Raw genomic sequence first — 23,062 nt, forward strand, 5'->3', positions numbered from 1 at the left:
TGCATGTTCAGAAAACTTTCTTTGCTGCTAAATTTTTCACAGCCCTGACATTCAGTTACATGACCTCAGATGGAGTTACAAACTTCAGTTTGGGAAGTTGGGGCCCACAGAACATAGATACAATGAACAAAGAGATAATTCAAGTACCATGCTGAACACAGCAACAACCATGCAATTTTATCCCACCAAGTACAACAGTACACAACTTAAAACATATAGTTCATTCTATAATTTTCTACTTAACAGTTTGCGACTATAATTGACTTTGGGTAGCCAAAACTATGGAAGTGAAGACAAAGGACACAGGGTTGTATACAACCTTAAGTTAAGGGAGAAAAGGAACATTTATGGAAAGCATGGAGATGATAAAGGCATCCTTATAATAGATAGGAGATGTGGATTTTTGTGACAAAATCTCTGTACATATGATACTGACTCTAGTTTCCAGTGATGAATTGGTCTTTCCTGGCTCTTCTAGGAAGATTGGGACAAAATTATTTGGGAGGCTTTGACTTTACACAGTAAGAGAACTCAAACATATTTACTCAAAAAAATTTTAGGTCACAGTGGATTATTCTGGTCACCTTCTGACAGCATAGCATTTCTCTTTCTAAGTTTACTATGTAATATATATTCTTTCCTTCAAAGAAAACAACCAAGCAATTAAAAAATCATATATATATATATATATATATATATTATATATATATATATATATGTTTTGTTTTTATATTTGGCCAAGTGTATCCGTGACCTTTAACTCAGAGGTCTAAACAAATTAGAGAACCTTTGGTAATAATTAAGGCCTCGTGGCGTAATTGCTTTACAACTTTAGAATAGGTGGCACAAAACACTGACTAGCCTTGTTAATAAGCAGCATATGGCTTCAAATCAGTTTGTGAATCTTCATCTGTGATTTGCATTTCTCAAGTGTTCTGCCTTGAATCCTGAGACATATACTTATTTTATGTTATAGGTAAGAGAGTAAATAAAGACCATAATTATTACCACTATTAGATACAGGTATCCTAAGTTGACCTCAAACTCATTAGCAGCTAAGAATAATATTGAACTTCTGATCCCTCTCTTTCCACTTCCTGATTACCGAGGTTACAGGCTTGTACCACAATACCATTTACACTGTGTTTGGCATTGAAACCTGGGTTTCCTGCAAGCCAGGCAAGCAGTTTTATCAAATGAGGTGACACCCCATTCCGGTAATGAAGATTCTTAAAAACAAAAAACAAACAAAAAGCAAACAAACAAACAAAAAAAGCAGATCCATGTGCATATTAATATGACTGAAAGAGGTGCCAGGCAGTCTGTAAGACAGGCGATGAACTTCTTTGGTCTTTGAGGAAGAGGACACATTGGTTCACAGTTTTGTTGTTATGCATTTACTATCCACGGCTTTGCAAACTAATTCTACGTTTTACCAAAGGAATAAAAATTCACTCAAATTTCCGCACTTTTTCAGGCTAGGCTAAATACCCTGCCATCTCCGGGCCGCCCACCACGCATCTAAACACCAATGGAGAGCCACGCACAAAACCTCAATGTGAGCAACACTGTCCTCCCTAATCTTTCCGGTGGCGTCACGCTACCGGAAATGCCCTCTTGTGACACTCAACGGCCCGCCCTCTCGCGCTAGGCGCCGGAAGCAAAGCGGACGGGAATGTGCGCCCGCTTCCGGGCCCGGACGCCATTTTTAGCGGTTGCTTTTTGCTGGAGCTAGTGGTCGCCCGGGACAATGAGCTACGACTACCATCAGAGCTGGAGCCGCGACGCGGGGCCGCGGGGCTCCGGCCAGGGCTCTGGCGGCGGCGGCGGAGGGAGCCGGGGCCCAGGCGGCGGCGGCGGAGGAGGAGGAGGGGGCCGCGGTGGTCGGGGACGGCATCCCGGACACCTGAAGGGTCGCGAGATCGGCCTCTGGTACGCCAAGAAGCAGACGCAGAAGAACAAGGAGGCCGAGAGGCAGGAGGTACGGAGGTCGAGGCGGGACGTGTTCGCCCGCTGCTCCCGCCGAGCCTGACCCTTGGCTGCGTTTGCTCGAGCTAGGTGCAGCCTCAGCCGAGCCTCCGGTAGCGCGTGTGCGGCTTCCTAACCCGAGTCATCACTCCTGCAGCCCCCGGTGCATGCTCTGCTTAAGGACTGGAGAGCTGGGCACGGATGCTAAATTCAGATGCCAGCCCTTAGCCGACTTTATTAGGGATGTCATCATTTCTTCAGTAGACTTACTGTCACTTTTAAGTTCTTTGCCCGGAGCGGCCAACAAAAGCAGTAATGCACTGTCTTAAAAATGTAGATCTCTGAGGAAAAAGTAGTTTAGCTAATAGTAGCATTAGCATTGAAATACATCACATGCTCGTCTTTTTTTTTTTTTTTTTGTCCTCCCTTTCGTTTCTGTATCTGAATTTTCTGTTGAGTAGTAGCTGCTCTTTAAGATGGAAACTTACCGTCCCTGAAAGGCAGACTCTGTAGGGCAGTATTTGGCTAATCTCATCAGGGGATTGTCAAGTTTGATATGTATCTTGAAGATCTGTAGTATAGGAAGCATCATGTTTTTTGAATGACCCGTTCTAATGAAAAAAAAATCATTGCAGAGAAGCTTTTGGAATGGCATTTTAGTGATTTAATGGAAAACGCCTATTATAATAGATAGGAAATATAATAAAACATAAACCAGTTTATTCTTCCCCTTAACAACCTCGTTTCCATAGAAGCTTTCTTGGGGGCTTTAAAATTTATTGTAATACCTGGTTACATTCTTTTTAAAAAACAAGCTTTTTTTTTTTTTTTGACCCTGTTACACACATGGTTTTTGAATGCTACTGTGGGGAGCTGGACACCTTTGCATTCTAATAGCAGGAAAGAAACACATAAACAAATGATGCTGTACTGCTGGTCTGTAAGATGTGCACCACTGATTAATAGAGGAAGAGAGGGCTGGGGAAAAAATGAGAGGTGGGAAGAAGGGTATAGACATTGAAAGTGGCAGGCAGTGCATGGGTGTCAAAAAGATTTTAATGAAAGCCAACTCTAGAGATGGATTAGTAAAGTGTTGCAGTAGGGTGTTGAGAAATGGAAGGATAAAGAAATGGAGCATTTGGCAGCGAAGAAAGAAAACTAGAACATTAGCTTTAGGGGTGGGGAAATTGAAGGGATGCTTTTACTTTGTATTCTTGGTGAAGGAAAATTTTGTTTGGGGCCTGAGAGCATGACACAAACATGCTCTCCTTGCTAACTATCTTTAGAGCTGATTTTATAGACTTGTGGTAAGCTAAAAGATCTAGAAGGACACACACACAAAAAAAAAACATTGCCATGACTTTGGTCTAGGAAGTGAGATTAGGCTAGAAGGTAAGCATGGGTAACTGTAACTTCCTTTATATGTATTTGAAAATAACATTACTTTGCCTTTATTTTTCATTTCAGATGTAATTTTATGCATATTTGTATTAACAGATAGCAATTTCTTTGTTTTTACAAAATAGAGAGCTGTAGTACACATGGATGAACGACGAGAAGAGCAGATTGTGCAGCTGCTGAATTCTGTGCAAGCTAAGAATGATAAAGATTCAGAAGCACAGATATCCTGGTTTGCTCCTGAGGATCATGGGTAAAATAAAAACATTCTCATAAAGAATAGGGAAGAGTAAAAGTTTGTTATAGCACTGCCTAGACAAAACAAAACAACAACAAAAAAGAAAACTACCATTTTTAGTCTTTATACTGAGTCACATTTAGTCTTCAAGAATCTTTTTTAAGTGTGGCGCAAGTAGATTTGAAGAAAGACAAAAATGTTTTGATTTTTGTTTTGTTTTTTGAGACAGGATTTCTCTGTGTGGTCTTGGCTGTCTTGGAATCCACTCTGTTCAAGCCCAGGGTAGGCTTGAACTCAGAGATCGTCTGCTTCTTCCTCCTGAGTGCTGGGATTAAAGGTGTATGCCACCATACCTGACTCTAAGAAACAGTCATATTAGTTAGCATATTCCCTAAATGTCAGGAGTGAGATATTGTTACTTGTGTTTCCTAACTGTATTGTCCCTTTCCAAAATTCTTCTGTGGGGCAGGTCTATATAGAGTTAAATTGCTGCTGTTTCAGATGGTTGCAAAACCATATTATTTATAGGAAAAATTGTATTTTGGAAACTATGTAATTTAGCTTTACATTTATATCTCAAAGGGATGCAGGCAGAAAAAGAAGTTATAAAATAAACTAAATCCTTGAAAAATCAAGAAAAGAAAAGCAGTAGAAATGACTGCAAAGGATGACTGTTGTGTGGATTTTTTTTTTTCTTTTTGAGACAGCGTTTCTCTGTGGTTTTGGAGGCTGTCCTGGAACTAGCTCTTGTAGACCAGGCTAGTCTTAAACTAACAGAGATCCGCCTGCCTCTGCCTCCCAAGTGCTGGGATTAAAGGCTTGCCACCACTGCCCAGCCTGTTGTGTGAATTTTAATTTAAGTACCTCAGGGAATTAATTATCTGGTAATAATCCATATAAAAATAGAGAAAAATCTGAATATGTTGTAGGATTTCAGCATATTTCATAACTCCATAGTATTGCTTTCAGTGTTGGAGATTTTGAAGTATTTGGAGACCATAGTGCTTTGTTTTGTCCTAGGTCATGAGTCACTCTTCATCTGGTCCTTTTGCTCTTTATTCTGTGGTTGTAGGTATGGTACGGAAGTGTCTTCGGAGAAAAAGATGAACTCAGAGAAGAAATTTGACAACCAGGAAAAGAAATCGATGAACCAAGAAAAAAAGACATTCAGGATCACAGACAAATCATACATCGACCGAGATTCTGAGTACTTATTGCAAGAAAATGAGCCAAATGTTGGCCTTGACCAACAGTTATTGGAAGATTTACAAAAGAAAAAAACGGATCCTCGGTATATAGAGATGCAGGTAATGGAAAGCAAACGGTGGAACATCAGTCATTGTTGTCCCTCCCTTGGGGGCAGTGGGATTATGGTTGAATGTTAAGTGCTTGGTATGGTTGAGTGCCATTCCTCAACAAGACACCTCTGTGGCAAGATTTTCTTTAGTGGCAGGGTGGAATTTCCATGCAACCGATGGTGTTGTATCTCACTCATAGATGCATATGTCTTGAGAAAAAAGTGCTTGAGAATCTATTGCCTTTGCAAACATAGTTTTCTAGGCCAGTCTGATGAGAAATTGAGTCCAGACAATTGAGCTGTCAGAATTGTGACATTTCTTCCAGCTCAGGACTCCTTCCTTTTATAGATGATAAAATTTAAATTTTCAAAAACTAGATGATCCCTTTTATGTTTACCAGCATTTAATTGTACTTCCTCTACGAGGACTGAAGTTGTACAAATTATGTGTGTCAGACAAGCTATTTAAAGGGCCCCCTTGAGTCAATATGTAAAACTGTAAGATTTGTGGGTGTTCTAGATGTAGATATGATCAAATCTTCAACTGTGCACATGTAAATATTTAGAGAAATATCAAGGGTATCCTGGGGTTCATATCTTATAAATATGTATTGCTGTTTTTGAGAAGGCACAGTATCAAATCTGTAAGAAAGGATTAACCCATTGGCTGCTTTGATCAAGTCTGAATTTATTAGAGTATTATTAGCTGAGGTTGTCCAGGTTTCAAATTGTATAGCTGTTTGATTCCCACAAGGAACAATATGCTTTGGATACTGGTGAGATTTATGAGGTGAATTAATTCAGAATCTTTTGGCTGAGAGGACTTCTACATTATGAACAAAGAAGTGGTTATTGTCTCTCTTTGATTTGTGTAAGGCACAAAATGCAGATAGGTTACTTTTCTAGCCTTAAAAAAAATGAATCTTCTTTCCCAATCACTAATAAATGTTTCATTTCTATCAAAAATTAGCTATATTAAAAATTCAGCTTTTTTGTTGGTGTGTGTGTGTGTGTGTGTGTGTGTGTGTGTGTGTGTGTGTGTGTACACGTATCGAGGCCAGAGGTGTCAGTCATTAGAAATCACCCACCTTGGCTGTTTTGATTTTTGAGACAGGATCTCTGTAGCTCTCTGCCTGGCCTTGGACACACAGAGATCTGTCTGTCCGCCTGCCTCCTCCTCTCCAGTGCACCAATTAAAGGTGTGTACCACTATGTCTGCTGTCACTTTGGCCTTTTTGAAAAAGGGTTTCCCACTCTTTTGCAATTCATCAAGTAACCTAGATTGGCTGGCCAGAAACCCCAGTGATCTGCCTGTTCTTGCTTCCCTAATGTTAGCTCACCACACCTGGCTCTTGTTTCTAATGTTGGTTTGGGGGATTAAACTCGGGTCTTCGTGCTGGCAAGGCAAGCACTTCATCGATACTGGAGTTATTTCCCTAGTTCTTACAATCCTATGGAGGCTTAAAGAAGGCATGGTATTCTCTTGAGCTTGAGTGATAGGTGCTCAAAATTGAATTCAGGTACTCTGGAAGAGCAGGAGGCTTTCTTAATGTCTGAGCCATCTTTCAAACCTTACTCCTAAAAACCAGTTTAATAGTTCTTGGTAATACACAGTGTTTCTGTGTGTGTGTGTGTGTGTGTGTGTGTGTGTGTGTGTGTGTGTGTGTGTGTGTTTTGTATATAGGTGTGCACTTTGTAGAGGGCAGTTGGTGGTGGATTTGTGTATCTTCAGCCTTAATTTCTGAGCCAGGGCCTCTGAACCTGAATCTCATCCATGGAAAGGGACTATGCATTATAGCTTAAAGGTGGTATAATAGTTTACATTAAGATAGCTGTATTTGATAACCTTGTGTATTAGTATTTTTTGATATTATGAAATCATTTTTAAATAATTTAAAGGTTTTATAAGAAATTTAATTCATCACATTGACTGTCTTATTATTTATGGTACTGAAAATAACCTTACCATAAGTGTGGTAATAATATCCTCAATTACCTAGAACAGTTCCAATTTTAATTTTTATGCATTAATACTAGGTTCTGTTTGTTTGTTTTTTGAGACAGGGTTTCTCTGTGTAGCTTTGGAACCTGTCCTGGAACTCACTCTGTAGGCTAGTCAGGCCTCGAACTCACAGAGGTGAGGTCTGCCTGCCTATGCTTGCCAAGTGCTAAGATTAAACGTGTGTGCCACCACCTGGCTATTCCTAGTTTTTCAATTAAAGCTTATTTCCTTTTTTCAATAACAAGGATGTTAAAACTGCCTTGTTCCTATGCTGCTGAAGTTTTTGTTCATGTTACCAGATGTATCTATGTAAACAAAATTTTAGTACTTCTTATGCGTATAGGGTTTGGAATAGTTTTGGAAATTCACAAGAAAATCTACATCAATCAAATAATTTGCTCTTTTTTATATTCTACTTACTATCTGCTAAATTGTAAATTTGTCAAGAAACTGTGTGTGTAAAAAAACCGTTACTTTTATATGTATAAAGATTTATAAATGAGCTATGTGGCAACCTTATGAAATATAGCCCATGAGGTGTTGATGCCTAGAAATTGACTAATAAAAATGACACTTGAAGCCAGGCAGTGGTGTTGAATGCCTTTAATCCCAGCACTTGGAAGGCAGAGGCAGATGGACTCTTTGAGTTTGAGGCCAGCCTGGTCTACAAAGCTACACAGAGAACTCTGTCTCAACCTCCCTCCCCCCCAAAAAATTTACAATTCTGAAATGAAATACTAGTTTTTTATAATCATTCTATCTGCTCTAGTGCCTAGTACATTAGCAAATAGTGTATGAATGAATAGGGAAAAGAATGATGTAGACATCAAATCTATGATGGCTGTATAGAATAACGTGACAAAGAATTTAATGTATTACTAGATGATGGGTCAGGTAGCATTTTCTAACCTTGAAGAACACAGTTCTCATAAATGTCTTTCAATTCTGTTTAAGTCATAGTATTTCACATGTACTATATAAAATAATTAAAATATTGTTTGTCTAACACATTTACTTATGGTCTTTCTGATTATATTTGATGATGTTTATTCTGGGAATGTTTTCTGTTTGAATTTCAGCATTTCAGAAAAAAGCTGCCTTCGTATGGAATGCAAAAGGTAAAAAATGCTTTGTACTCTTTGATTTGCACAAAAACTAACCATATTTTTTAAAAGAAGCTCCACATTGAGAAGAAATAAAAGTTAAATGAACCTTCTCCTATGGGGCAGTTAAATAAATGCTTTAGAGCTCTTAAAAATACATGAAGCAGTTTTCTGGTATTGTTGTCCAAAGACTGTTAAATTCTTTGGAGTTTAAGAAGTAGAATTTCCATATGTGTCTCTGGAAGATTATGTTGCTCTTAACTGAAGACCAGCACTTGTGTTAAAATTGAGGAACTAGCAAGAATAGTGTTATAATGGATTGGTCCCATTTCATCACACACCCCCCTACATAAAATAACATAGTCCTTTATCTGGCTCTGTCCTCCCAACCTTATTTATTTTTTCTTTTTCTTTGCTTTTCATAGCACCTATTACCACCTGACATCTCTGTGTGTGTTCCCTTCCTAGTCTAATGTAAGTTCTTGAGGTCAGGGTCTGTTTTGTTTATTCTGTATCTCTTAACTTGGAACAACACCTGCCGATACAATGGCAACCAGAAACTATTTGTTGAATGAATGACTTACATTCTATTGCTGATTATAGTCCCTCAGTATCTGTGGGGATGGGTTCTGGGTCCTTTGGTTACCATAACCCTCAGATGTTCAAGTACTTTATATAAAATGTTGTTATAATTTCATATAAGCTATACACGTTCTCCTGTATGGTTTAAATCATCTCTAGATTACCCACTATACCTCTCTCTAATAATGTATGTAAATGCTGTAGAGTTATACACTGTATTGTTTAGGAATTATGACAACTTCAGTATAGGTGAAATTGCTTCTTCAACATCTGTGCTTTAGTTCTACGGATGCAGGAGCCATGGGTTTTGAGGATCAAATGTTTGCTAGCTATTTTAGTGTTTAAACTTGAAACTTGTTCTCATGATGTACATTGTTAGAATAGATAGGATAAAATTAAATGTAAGTTTTATATTAAAATATATAACATTATAAATGTAATAGGGTGACAGTTTTTTAATACAGTGATTTGTCAGTATGAACAATGTTAGTGTGCCTCAAAATTTTTGAGATGTTATTCTCTCTAATATGTAATTTGCTATTTAACTTATCTTTACTTATTTCAGTTGGGGAGAATTTTACTTTTGCATACTTAAGTCTGTATGTGCTGCTCTTTACTTATTTTTTCTTTTGAACTAGGAGCTGGTAAATTTAATCAATAACCATCAGGTAACAGTAATTAGTGGTGAAACGGGCTGTGGCAAAACCACTCAGGTTACCCAGTTCATCTTGGATAACTACATTGAAAGAGGAAAAGGGTCTGCCTGCAGAATAGTGTGTACTCAGCCAAGAAGAATTAGTGCCATTTCAGTAAGTAAACTCTCATTTGTGAAAATTCTTTCTTTCCTCTCTAAGGAATTTTGATTGAATGTAACTGGTTTTTAAGATTTGCAATGATTCTTTATTAGGAAGACACTTAGGAAGTGTCCCTATGAGAGCATATGCTTAATTAGTAAATATTTGATAATGAATACCTAAAGAGTGATGACATCTCTTTCATCAGTAGTAGGTGCTCGAAAGCTCAAGATCAATTAGTTCCAATACAAATCTAAAGACTGAAAAGCCAATAAAATGTTTATAAACTTGACAAGATGCTGCAGTCTTCTTCATGGGGTGCTTTAACTTCTGCCACTAGGCTGACTCTGTTCTGTCAGTGGTCTGTTCTGTCAGTGTTTAAAGTCGTGTTTTGCATTTGAAGCTGTATTTCATATGGACTTGTGAGTGCTGAATGAAGCTCCTCAGAGGAAGCATATCGTGGTGGAAATAGATATTGTTTCAGATGTCTCTTGTGTTGCCCTGTTTAGCATAGATAATCTGTTAGCCCACTATTGCAGAAAGTGATATATAGAAGTCAACAGTGATTATAATTAAATTTCATTTTCCATTTTGTTTTTGGTAGTCATGATCTTTGAAAACAACCAGCCAAGGACTAGGAGTTAGGCACCAGTTTCTGGTACACATAAAAGTACAATAAATAGAAGAATAAATAAGCAATTATCAATATACTTAATTTCAAATTATAATTTTCAAGTTTGGACTGTGATTTTCAACAATAGCAGACAAGTCAAAAAGAAAGTAATTAGAGGATCTCATGGAAAGAAAGATGTTTGGAAAATGATGATGAAATGAAGAAGAATTTGGTCTTGAAGGTCTTTATAAGGATTAATGAGAACTAAACAAAAGCAGCTGGTAGTGTATGTGCTCAAAGAAAATACCACATGGTTTTAGGTACTTAGGATGTCAATAAGTGTCTAGTTTCTAACCTCATTTGAAAGTCAATTACTTTTTAACTTTTTAACAGATTTTCATGACAGTTAAGTACATTTGTCTAAAGGAATTTGTGTTTTATTTACAACTGTGTTTTAAATTAAAGGTTGCCGAGAGAGTAGCTGCAGAAAGGGCAGAGTCTTGCGGCAATGGTAATAGTACTGGATACCAGATTCGTCTCCAGAGGTAAACAGTGTTCACTTTGGTTCACTTTTTCTATACAGGTAGATTTTAGTGAAATGTTGAAATCAGGAATTTTTTTTCCTCTCTTTTATGTTGATTCTTATTATTACAATTGACATGTATTTCAATATTTTAAATTATATTTATTTGTGTATATGCATGTGTATATGTACCATGGTGTGTGTGTGCGTGTGCGTCTGTGTCTCTGTCTGTCTGTCTGTCTGTCTGAGGACAACATGCAGGAGTCAGTTCTATTTACCGTCTGAGTCTTGGGGATTGAACTAGGGTCCACAGGCCCTTTCATAAGTTTTTGAAGGACAAGCAAGCAGAGTTTATTGAGAAGTAACCCCGTAGGTGGTAGAGGATTAGAAAATGAGTTCCCCTAGAATTAATGTTTAAAGCAGTGTCAGTATTAGCTGGCTTGCTACCGTAAACTCATCTTTGAACCCTAAAAGTACCATATTAAAAATGTGCTTTCACATTAAGGAATGATTAGAAATAATGTTTTAGTAGTGGATCATTATTCCCATTAAATGAGCTGGTGTCCTGACTTTTTGATACCACTTGCCTACCCCTTTATAGATTCTATTAATGATATTTGTGTCATTAACTCCATTATCTATCTCTGCTAAAACTTCTTTAGTCCTTTCCTAGAGCTCAAGTTGCTTAATCTGTTTAAATGAACAGAATTGTCTTTGCCGAACCAGGAACTTAGAGCCCATAAATTAATTCAACCTTTGAATGTTAAAGGTTATCCCTGTGAAAAAGAAATAATTTTAGTATCACAGTAAACTTAAGGGTAGTATTTCCTTTACTTTACTTTCATTGTGGTAGATGCTATCATAATTAAAAGCTAACTATAAAGATTTTCCTCAAACTTTTGTGGAACTCAGTACTTTCTTAGAAAAGAAAACCAAGAATTAATAACTTATATCTTTGTTCACAGTCGGTTGCCAAGGAAACAGGGCTCTATCTTATACTGCACAACAGGCATCATTCTTCAGTGGCTCCAGTCAGACTCGTGAGTATGTCTCAGTGAAGAAATAAAAAATGTTAACAAAGAACTGAGCATGCTAGCTTATGCTTATAACCCCAGCACTTGAGAGATGAAGTGGGGGTGGGGGGGTGGGGGTCGGATAGGAATTCTAGTCATGCCTTGGCTACATGAGGCACTTTCTCACCCCCTCCAAAGTTACATAAACACAGCACAGATAACCTAAGATGTAATTATTAAACAGGACTATATTGTTAAAAATGGTTGTTTCCAGTTTTAAATTTAGTTACAGATTTCACACTTGTCTTCCAGGCGTTTGTCCAGCGTTAGCCATATTGTACTTGATGAAATTCATGAAAGGAATCTACAGTCAGATGTTTTAATGACCATTATTAAAGATCTTCTCAATTTTCGATCTGACCTGAAAGTAATATTAATGAGTGCAACATTGAATGCTGAGAAATTTTCAGAATATTTTGGTGAGTAAAATTTAATAATTATGCTAGAAGAGGTTTCAGAAAACCAGTAGATTTAACTTCAATACAAAAAAATTTACACAGTACTAGGTATAAAATTGAGTGTGTACTAATTTGCTGTATTTTAACTGTATATTCTAGTTTACTAGATGAAAGATCCAAGCCTGCTTTTAAAAATAGTAGTATTACTTATTTTTTAACTATGAAGGTTATCTAGTTTCTTGGTGCTATCACAAGAAAATGAGATGGCATCATTGAAGTGAAACTGCAGGAACGAAAATTTTTATAACTTTATTTTTGTGTGTGTGTACCCATGCAAATCCTCTGTAGTATTTCTGTACTGTCACAGGCTAGGTTTGCTAATGATAATATGAGTGCTCCCTTGGGAAGTGATTTCAGTGTACCAGTTATTAGTTAGCAATCTGTCTTCACTATTTCTTGTAAAATCTTACAAGTCGATACTGGCATTGCTTCAGTTTTGCAAATGACAGTGCAGCCTCAGAATTGTTAAATAACTTATCCAACATTGCATAATTAACAAAGATTCTGAAACTAGATTTGACTAATGCATTCTGTAGCATATTCTTCGGTGTCTTTCTTCATTATAATAACAACAAATATTTTGGGGAAGGACAAGAAACTGAAATGTAGTATCAATATACTTTATTATTTTCAGTTTTTAAGAATGCTTATAAAATACATCCCAGTTCATTCTTTCTAGCATTATGGTATAGTTAGGGCAGGTATTATGTCTTTCTGGTCGTTAATAAGGTACCTAGATTTAATGTGAATAACTCAGTGTTTTGCAGGTGAGATACACAACAGGGATAGTAACTCAGGTCCTCTGACCTCTGGTGCTACTTGGCATTTGTTTATTGTGTGCTTGGTTCGATTGTTATGGGAGACAAATAGCATTTCAATGGCAGAGGTAACCTGTTAGTGAGCTTAAGATGGAAACAGTTTTAATATTTGATTAGTTCCTGTTTTAACTTTCTATAAACCCCCACTCTGAGTGTCACTAAGAGAATGCTTTTTATTTAGTTTCTCAGTAAAACTAGGACTCATCATTTTACAATCTTAAATAGGCTTTTAATGTATTTTGAGTTCGACCTAAAATGGCTCTGTTTAGTATACAGTGTTATTTTTTTAGAACTCTGAGCACTTTATACAGTTTGTAGAAGTAAAAGAATTATTAAAACTAGGCTTTTTAAAAATTGGGCTGGAAAAGTAGAAGATACAGTGCAGAACTGTTTCCTAGGTTAAGAATATTATACTGTCTTAGTTGTAATATGTTGATTTTTTAAATTTTGAATATTAATACAATGTCATGATTATATTTTTGTCTGTTGTTATAGGTGACTGTCCTATGATACATATACCTGGTTTTACTTTTCCAGTTGTGGAATATCTTTTGGAAGATATCATTGAAAAAATAAGGTAAACATTAGGTGGTAAAATCAGTTAAAAAAATACTAATATATCACTCTTGTTTGTGTCAGATTTGTTCTTACCATTCATCATTGACAAAATCCTCATAAATCTACTTATCGTGGATTGCTGAACTTGGGCACAAATGAAAATAACTTGATGCCTTAAAAAAATCAAGATTTCTCATTTATCCTCTATATTTTACTTAATGATATTTCCAGGTGTGGGTATTATTTTTAAGGATCCTTGGACAGCAAAGTTTGGTTATCTCTGTCTGTAATGCCAGAACCTCTCTTCTAAGAAGTCTCTGACCTGGTTTTCATTCTTGTCTAGCTAATTGCCTGCCTTTTAAACAAGATTTCCCACTAAGGTTCTTGTGTTTTTCCCAGGTTGTTATTTTTGTTTCTTTTCAACAAGGTCTCACTATATTCCTCACTAGCCTGGAATTCAAGATGTGTACCAGGCTAGCCTTGAACTCAGATTGTCTCGCCTTTGCCTCTCCAGTGCTGGGCTTAAAGGTATCTGATACCATATCTGAGTTTTTCCAGTTTTTTATATTTTTTATTGTATAATCTTGTCTGTTTCTCTGACCAATAGTTCTCTATTTTCACATCTGAGTACCATAGCTTCAAGACTACAGCACTTCCTAAACTCTCAGTCAGTTCTTTAATCAGCAATATTCCCATAGACACCTTGGGAATATTTGGTGTCTTGCCAAATATATCTCATGCTTAATGATAGTCTTCTGCCTAGTTTTCTAGATTGTAAATCTGAAAAGATTGTCTTTATCAAGCTGTATGGCAATAACTTCCTTTCTATGCTGAGTGACCAGTTTATGCCACATTTTGTACCTACTCCCTGACACACCAGCTTTTGTGAGCTGTGTCCTGAATGTCTTCTCATTCTTCTGTACAAGTGGCTCTTACTGTCAGCTTAATTGCATTGGGTATTGTGATAACTTTCTACTTTCTCTTCACAAATCTTACCATGTGAATTCTTCCTCCCTTGGGGAGAATTTATCTTTGCATATGAAACTTATGAAAAAAGTCTGAGTAGGTTTTATACCAGAGTTCCTCAGCTAGCCTACCTTTTATTGCCTCAGTACTCACTGAAAACCAGTACCAGCCTTTAAGCTGCCAGCAGTACCCATTAGCAAGCTGAACACAATTGTATGTGTTCATTAATGGGAAAAGACTAGGAAAACACAGGCTTCCAAATGCTTAGTCATCATCTAGCCACATGTTTTTTAGTGTCATTTCCTATTAGCCAGTCAAGGCTGTTTCTTCATGACTTTATATTTTAGTGTGTTACTTCTTTCAGATTCCATTTGACACCTTCTTTGTACTTTTATCTGTAAATCTTTAAGTAAGAAAAATCCCAATTTCCTCACATCCCCCACTTTTTATATTATAACACTTAAATGTTGGCTATCATGACTAGTGTGTATTTACCTCTTGAACAAGATTTTAAATTTTTAAAGTCAGGGATTTTGTCCGACTCATCTTGTTAACTTGTACACCATAGTGCCTAGTTTATAATACACACATTTTTGAAGACTTTATGCCCCACTGATGGGGAAAGTCCTTCTGTGTATATGTCTCTCTTATTGGTTAATAAATAAAGCACTGTTGGCCAATAGGGAAGCAAGTTAGGTGGGACTAGGAGAGGAAGAGGATTCTGGGAAATGTAGTAGAGGGAGGAGTCTCAATGTGATCCCAGGAAGAGAGGACACATGCCACTGGCATCCTCAATAAGATAAGTCTTTATAAAATATATAGATTAATGGTTATGGTTGATACTTAAGACAGAGCTAGCAAATAAGTAATCCTAGTCATAGGCCAACAGCAATGTAACTAATATTAAACTCTGTTTTATTTGCAGCCCTAACGTAGTGCCGGAACTCAGACGGCTGGTGGAAGGAGTTATTGTTATACCCCACTTGTTAATTAAAACTAAAATTGATAGTGGAAAGAGTAAAAATCTACAGTTTATTTTATATGGTGGGGGGAAGTCAGCCAAAGTTTGGCTAGAAATTTACTTAATATACATTAAACCTGTACTTCACATTGTGTTACCTTGTGAGCATTAACAAAAAAGGGGGGGGGTAAGACTATATGTATGCCCTTTAAATTTGTGTCTTGGCAAGGGTAGAGCTGTTATATAAAGTATGGGGGATAAAGTGTAAGAAATGAGATACCTAATTGTGTGTAGATTTGCCAGGTGAGGGAAGCAGTGAAAGTTGGTAGGAAGGAAGGAGAGTGTATTCTAGAGGGAAGAAGGAATGTTTTATACTCTGGCCATAAACTTTTCATGCACTTATTTCTATCTTCAGTTTCTTGCTCTCTAGTTTCTATCATGCTATATTTAGCAGTTAACTTTGTAAGAAATAATATACAACAGCTTAACAATGTTAAAATGATAGAGTATCAGCAATCTACATTTCATGATGAATTGCTTTCTTTTTTTAATTAATTAATTTGTTCATTTTTTTGTATTCCAATCCCAGTTCCCCCTCCCTCCTCTCCTTTTCTCTTGATCTCCTTTCTCCCATCCCACGTCCCATCTGCTCCTCAGAGAAAATAAAGCCTCCCCTAGCATGTCAACTAAGTCTGTCCCATCATTCCTTGAGGCAGGACCAAGGCGTTCCCCCTCCCCCATGTCTAGGCTGAGCAAGGTATCCATAGAGAATGGGCTCCACAAAGTCAGAGTATGCATTACAATTAGATCTTTGTCCCACTGCTAGTGACTTCATATATTGTCCCAGCCATACCATAGGGTCCTAGTTCAATCCTATGCCAGTCTCCTGTTAACAGTGAGGAGTCAGTGATCTCTCACTAGCTCAGGTCAGTGGATTCTATGGATTTTCCCAACATGAGCTTGACTTCTTTGTTCACATTATTGCACCTCCTCACTTGGATTGTACTCTGGGTAATTAGCCTAATGGTTAGTTATAGATCTCTGCACCTGCTTCCATCTCTTTCTGGAAGAGGGTTATAGCTTCCTTGGGGTTGTGGATTGTAGGCTGGTTATACTTTGCTGTATGTCTGGTAATGAATTGCTTTCTTATGCTTGCTAGAAGGTAGAAAAGATAAGGAATTCTAGGAAAGGGACCGATGTAACAAAAAGGTTCCTGTGTAGTCACCATCCCCCGGCCAGCTTCAGGATTGGGGGAGCTGAAGGAGAATGGTCTTTTGGATAGAGATTTTTGTCAGAAGCCCAGGTTGCTTCCTTCCATGAGAAGGAAGCACAACAGGAAAATAGGAGGAAAGAATCACAATGGCTAGGTGAAAAATAAGACAGAAGGATATGGAGGGTTGTGACTCTGCACTGTGAAGGACTTTGGGGTAGTTGAAGGTTACCTATGATTGGATGAAATTACTGGGAAGGGAACCAGCTCTCTGCTTATGCTTCTGATCAGGATCTTTGTCAGTCTCATGTTGCTGTACCTCAAGTTGGTGCCTTTATATGTATTAAAGACTTTGGGAGACCCTGGCCAATGGAACTGAATAGGAAAGGTGATTCCCACATTTTGGTATTTACTATATGCCAGGCACTTTATCACCTTTTAAGATTCTCATGCTAGTAATGTGGTAAGAGTGTGGACTGTATAAGTCTGACTAGAGCCTGGACGGTCAATACCTTCTGCAAGACCACAGCTAGACAGTGGTGGAGCTGGGCATGGTTTCCATCTGACTCCATTCACCCTCCCCAGTCCATCTAGATGCTGTCCTCTGAACTCTGAGAGCCTTTGGGGTTGAGTTAGCTTCACTTTTCCTTTGCCTCTTCCCACTCATTCTCAGAGCTCATGATGCAAGTGAATACTTCTTGGGCACATGTACTTCTTTTCTTATGAAAACTGGCTATATATCACTATGGTGTCACTAAAGCACTAGACAGGACACATATTGGCTCTCCCTTTGGCTGTAACTGTGACAGCAGAACTGTGCAGTTTCTAGCATGGTTCTAACACTCTTGGAGTTTATAATTCAAGTCCTTGAGTTGAAATCATACTGCTAGCATTTAGGAATCTTACTTTATATGCTCTTAATTTTTGTGCAGTTTGGTTTGGAAAAACTCTCAAAGTCTAAGTTGTTCTCTTAAGCTGTCATTAAGTCTTACTTAGACCTTCTATTAAAATTTATTTTGGAACAAGCTTGAAATTAAAAGTTAGCCTAGAAATCATTTTTCATTTAGATTGTTTAGATGGCATATAGATCTTATATACTTTGGTTGGGAATACTTTTTGTCTTAAACGTGAAGTTTTAGTATTAACAAAGTGAGTTAATATTTGCTGGAAAGTATAGTGAAAATATTCTTTAGGATCTGGTTTGAAATCTCCAATGTAAAAAGTCGTATACTGAAAGCCATAACAAATGTGGGAAAATACATAATACTCTTTTATTTTAGATATATTCCAGAACAAAAAGAACATAGATCCCAGTTCAAGAGGGGTTTCATGCAGGGCCATGTAAATAGACAAGAAAAAGAAGAAAAAGAGGCTATCTATAAAGAGCGCTGGCCAGTTTATATAAAGGAACTTCGAACAAGGTAAGTGTGTGCTTGAGGCAAGAACACAGTGGCTGAATGGCTGAGCTGAGAAAATACTTGAAGGGAGAGAATCTCATTCTAGCTGTAAACTGCTGATTTGACTTACTTGTTATTTATTATCCCAGTAATTTTAATTTTCTCTTATCTATAGATTGCTGTTCATATATGGACTGAGTTAACTTTAAAGTTTTATAGCTAATCAGAAAATTTACCAAGCGTTTCATGACTTTCTGTGTAATCTTGGTAGATACTCTGCAAGTACCGTAGATGTTTTGGAAAGGATGGATGATGATAAAGTTGATCTGAATTTGATTGCTGCCCTTATTCGATACATTGTTTTGGAAGAAGAGGTTAGTTTTGTTTAGTTTTTCTTCAAGTAATTCAGTTATTAATTTTATTAACATATCAAAGCCACAAAAAACTCACTTTCCTAAATGCTTTTTAAAAAGTGGACTAGAAGGAAACCTCAAAATAACATATTTAAACATTTAACCTCTTTTTTTTAAAAAAAAAAAAAAAAAGACTAAACAAATCTCTGGATTATAAATCTGAGTTTTTATGGGAAGATTCATATAAATATCATATATTCATATAAGTAGTAGCTAAAATTCAAATCTACTTTAAGTTTAGTGAGGATTTAATTGTGCATAGAATTGATTGTTGGTATGATTATTGATGTGGGCCTCTTATAGTGATTTCCTTTCTATATAGGATGGTGCAATACTGGTCTTTCTACCAGGCTGGGACAATATCAGCACTTTACATGATCTCTTGATGTCACAAGTGATGTTTAAATCAGGTATTCTACAAATGTATTATACTATAATCCAAGACTGCTACTTGAGTTCATGTAGTATGTATTGTCCTCTCTCCCTTTTTAGTTTGAAGAAGTTGTTACTTATGGGGCTACATTGGCATAGGATTTGATGGTCTAAGCTTGTTGGGTTTTTTTATTTTAAGAAACTGAATGTTTCTAGAAGTTCTGAGTCATAAGAGAAGATGGGACATATATTGTGAAGCTTTTTAGTTTTATGAGGATTATTTTACCCCCTTCTCTGAGCTTCCTTAATAAGATTGAGCTTTAAAATTAAAATATTGGCATTTAGGGACTTTCAGTTTGTTTTTTTTTCCCTTCACATTGGAGGTTTCATTAATAGTCAGGGTGGAGTTAATGGCCTCGTAGGGATGTGGTTTATAGTGATGACTCCCACCACTATAAATTCTAAGAATTTAGGTGGGGGCTGGAGTCTTGGCTCAGTGGTTAGGAGTGCTTGCTGCTTTTCCAGAGGATCTGAGTTCAGTTCCCATTGCTCCACATCAGGTGGCTGATAGCTGCTTCAAACTCTAGTTCTGGGGCATCCAGATCAGTCTTCTGGCCTACACATGACATATACACACAGACACACACATTAATAGAAAAATTTTTAATCTTGAAAAGAATTGATGAGCAAGTGCTTATCAATATAAAATAGATTAATAAAGTAAAATGTTAAGTGGAACTCATTGAAGCACTCAGAAAACCATTGTAGAAAAACTCAGTTTGACTGTATGTAGAAATATAAATTAAGAAGTGTGTGATTTATCAGCTGAATGTATTGTTCCATACATGTGCCGTGCATGTTTATTGGATCCTTAATTTAATTTGCTTTTTAATTTTCAGATAAGTTTATTATTATACCTTTACATTCACTGATGCCTACAGTAAACCAGACACAGGTATGTTCTTAAATTTGTTTTCAGTCTTGGATTGAGACAGACTTTACAACTGCTTACTGTGTTTTGTCTATTTTTAAAATTAAAATGTTCCCCACCCCCTTCCTTTTCCTTTCTCCAACCCTTCCTATGCACCACAGGTAAACTGCTCCTTCAAATTCATGGCCTCTGTTTCTGTGTTGTTTGGTGGTGGTGGTGGTGGTGGTGGTGGTGGTGGTGGTGGTGTGTGTGTGTGTGTGTGTGTGCGCGCGTGTGTGCGCGCGCGCACACACACACACACACACACACATGCACACACATTCTTAAATATATAAATATGACCTGCTGAGTTTGTATAATATTGCTTATGTGTATGTGATGTTTAGGACTGACCACTTGGTATTGGTTAATCAGCTGGTGTGCTATTCCCTGAAGGCAATTTCTCCTGCTCTCAGCATTCCTTAGTTGCCTGCAGTTCTCTTTCTAGGGTTGAGGCCTTACAAGGCCTTTCGCCTTTTGATGTTGTCCTTCATCAGGTCTTGCTAGGCAGTCATATTGATAAGACTTCAGAGGTGTTGCTTCCTTGACATTTCTAGGAGATGAAATTCATAGCCAGCTTTCCATTCCTCTGACTCTTATAATCTTTCCACCCCATCTTCTGCTATGATCTCTGAACCTTAGGAGCAAGAGTTGTGTTGTAGATTTAACAGTTGGGACTGTGTAGCACAGAGTCTCTTTTGATTGGTTGTGGATTTAGTAATAGTCTCTGTTGCAAATAAATGATGAGGAGTGAGACTTATCTATGGGTATAATGGTAAATATTTAAATATTCAGAATTATACTGGTTTAATAAGGTGGCAGTTGTAGATTTTCCTCCAAAATCCATGACTTCATTGTTACTGGGTACTTGGCAAGTTTGGGTTTCCAGTAGCCGTTATGTTTTCCTTATTGTTGATTAGGCATTAAGTCCAATTAGAGAACTGTTTGTTGGTTGCTAGCAAGGTATGCCACACTGGTCACTATTTTAGTTTATAGGCATCCTAATTGGGTAGAACTATTGGTTTCTTTCCTCCCTTGGAAGCTGGATAGTGCCTTCTGGAACTGTGAAAGCTAGTTGTTGAGAGGAGACTTTCAGGTCCAAACCAGCTGTGATCCTCTAGGTTCTGTGTCTGAAGCTCATGGTGTCTTCAGCAATAGGAACCTACTTCAGCCACTGGGAGAAAGCCAAGGACAATAACAATAGCCTGTGTTTGGGGGCATCTCTTAGACAGCCCTGACCTGACCAGCAACTCAAAACAAAAAGGGGTTTCTAAGACCTGCTTGCTGTTGAAGTTTTCATTCTAGATAGTCTGTCTCTGGAGGGGAGGGGGGCAGAGGGGAACATTGTCATCCCAGATGATAAAATTTCATTTAAACTTACATGTTTTCAGGGGCTTTCTGTATTATGTTTTTTACCTTTATAGTAGTGATCCATGTTAAAAAAAAAAAAAATACTTGTAAAGAACCATTTCTTTGGAGGATGGTTTACAGAAACTTAACTAGGATACATTACCAATCATATTAGTTTTGTTAGTAAGGAAAGTTTAAAGAGTGGCTTCATCAGTAACTTGTTTACGTTTCTTCAATTAAAGAAAAAAGTATGTAAACACTGATAAAAAATTCCAACCTAGAAGTTATTGTGTAGTCTATGTTGGTGTTTGTGATTTTGATATCACAATTAGGGTAGTAACAGGAGATTTCCTGTTTTACCAATGTTTTACATTTGTTCTGATCCAGGATTTTCTTAATGAGAATGATAATTTCTGATGCTACAGTGTGTTTAGACCTTAGTAGAATGAAATGAAGTAGATCAAAAATCTACCTTTCTTTCCTTCCAGTTTTCTATTTTTTTTTATAAAAAATTCTATGACTCTTTCCATCTGTGTGGTTCTGCCTGTTGTATTAAAAGAGTGCTCTATGATGGAAGAGAATGGGGAAGAGTGAACTTTTATTATTGTAGAATTAGCAGAAGGTTCTACTATTAATATGGAGGTTCTTCTATTTTTGACACCCTAACCTAGTAGAGTATGCATACATTTGCTAGACAATATGTGCCTATTACTTGCTGGTTGCTGTCTTTTATAAATCAAGGATAAATTCATTCTTTTGGGTGTGTTTGCATTACAGCAGTGATACTTGACTGCTTCTCTTCTGTCCACTGTGATAGGAATAGTGTTATTTGTAGGATTTGGCATTTGAAGTGAATATTATTTTCCTCCAGTCTCATCTCAGCATGCTGCAGCACTTGACTCCATTCTGAGAGCAGGATTTCTGCCTTGGTTGATACTTCTTTGTTTGCCTTTGTAAATCATGTCCTCAATTAAAGCAGTTGCTTCCTAGCTTTTGTTATGGATGTGCTGAAAGTTGGAGTGACTCTGTTTGCCTCCTGTGTGATACACTTGCGACATCTGTAGGAGCTGATTTACCAAAGAAGGGTTTTATCATGTTGAAAATGTGTATGTTAGTGATAGACCTATAAACAGGAACATGCATTATTAAATAAACAAATGCTAAAATTGATCACATTGTCTCAAGAAGTAGCATTGTAAAAGTATGTCAGAAATTAGTATACTGATGATGTATTTATTCATACAGGTATTTAAAAAAACTCCTCCCGGCGTTCGGAAAATAGTAATTGCTACCAACATTGCAGAGACTAGGTAAAAACTGTTTTAAATATCAGATATTGGTGCTTATATAAGTTTTGAGCCCCATGCATTATTAACATAGTTTTTAAACCTTTGTTCTCTATAAGATACTTTGTAATCCCTTTTTTTTTTTTTACTTTTTTTGTTTGTTTTTTTCCTTTTTTAAATTTAAATTAGAAACAAGCTTGTTTTACATGTCAATCCCAGTTCCCTCTCCCTCCCGTCCTCTCCTGCCCCCCCTCCCCCCCCCCATCTCATCGCCTTTCTGCTCCCCAGGGTGGGGAGGCCTTCCATTGGGGAATCTTCGAAGTCTGTCATATCATTTGGAGCAGGGCCTAGACCCTCTCCCGTTTGTCTAGGCTGAGAGAGTATCCCTCTATGTGGAGTGGGCTCCTAAAGTCCATTTGTGTACTAGGACTAAATACTGATCCACTACCAGAGGCCCCATAGATTAATCAGACTCCAAACTGACATCCCCGTTCAGGAGATCTGGAACAGTGCTGTGACTCACTTAGTCATAATGGCAAATATAAACTGTAGTTTTGTTTTTTGTTTGTTTTTTTAAAGCTGTTCTACTGGTTTTAGTTCTCTTTTTCAAAGAAAACCTTTAAGAAGTTGTTTTTTGCTGGGCAGTGGTAGCACATGCCTTTTATCCCAGCACCTGGGAGCCAGAGGCAGACAGGTCTCTTTGAGTTCAAGG

General features: G+C 37.3%; 1 protein-coding gene across 1 annotated transcript in view; it reads left to right on the plus strand.

Moving 5' to 3' along the window:
• Nucleotides 1–1,674: 1,674 nt before the first annotated feature.
• Nucleotides 1,675–23,062, plus strand: part of Dhx36 (DEAH-box helicase 36) — a 41,518-nt gene continuing 20,130 nt past the window's right edge. Inside the window, exons 1-14 of the mRNA XM_027391707.2 lie at nt 1,675–1,981; nt 3,495–3,619; nt 4,677–4,911; nt 7,983–8,021; nt 9,227–9,397; nt 10,461–10,540; nt 11,484–11,558; nt 11,844–12,010; nt 13,363–13,444; nt 17,843–17,983; nt 18,231–18,333; nt 18,695–18,782; nt 19,644–19,699; nt 22,310–22,374. Of these exons, the coding sequence (XP_027247508.1) occupies nt 1,751–1,981; nt 3,495–3,619; nt 4,677–4,911; nt 7,983–8,021; nt 9,227–9,397; nt 10,461–10,540; nt 11,484–11,558; nt 11,844–12,010; nt 13,363–13,444; nt 17,843–17,983; nt 18,231–18,333; nt 18,695–18,782; nt 19,644–19,699; nt 22,310–22,374 (1,658 nt within the window). The 5' untranslated portion in view covers nt 1,675–1,750. The remainder of the gene's footprint in view (nt 1,982–3,494; nt 3,620–4,676; nt 4,912–7,982; nt 8,022–9,226; nt 9,398–10,460; nt 10,541–11,483; nt 11,559–11,843; nt 12,011–13,362; nt 13,445–17,842; nt 17,984–18,230; nt 18,334–18,694; nt 18,783–19,643; nt 19,700–22,309; nt 22,375–23,062) is intronic.

This window comes from Cricetulus griseus (genome assembly GCF_003668045.3).
Source record: "Cricetulus griseus strain 17A/GY chromosome 1 unlocalized genomic scaffold, alternate assembly CriGri-PICRH-1.0 chr1_0, whole genome shotgun sequence".
Taxonomy (NCBI): domain Eukaryota; kingdom Metazoa; phylum Chordata; class Mammalia; order Rodentia; family Cricetidae; genus Cricetulus; species Cricetulus griseus.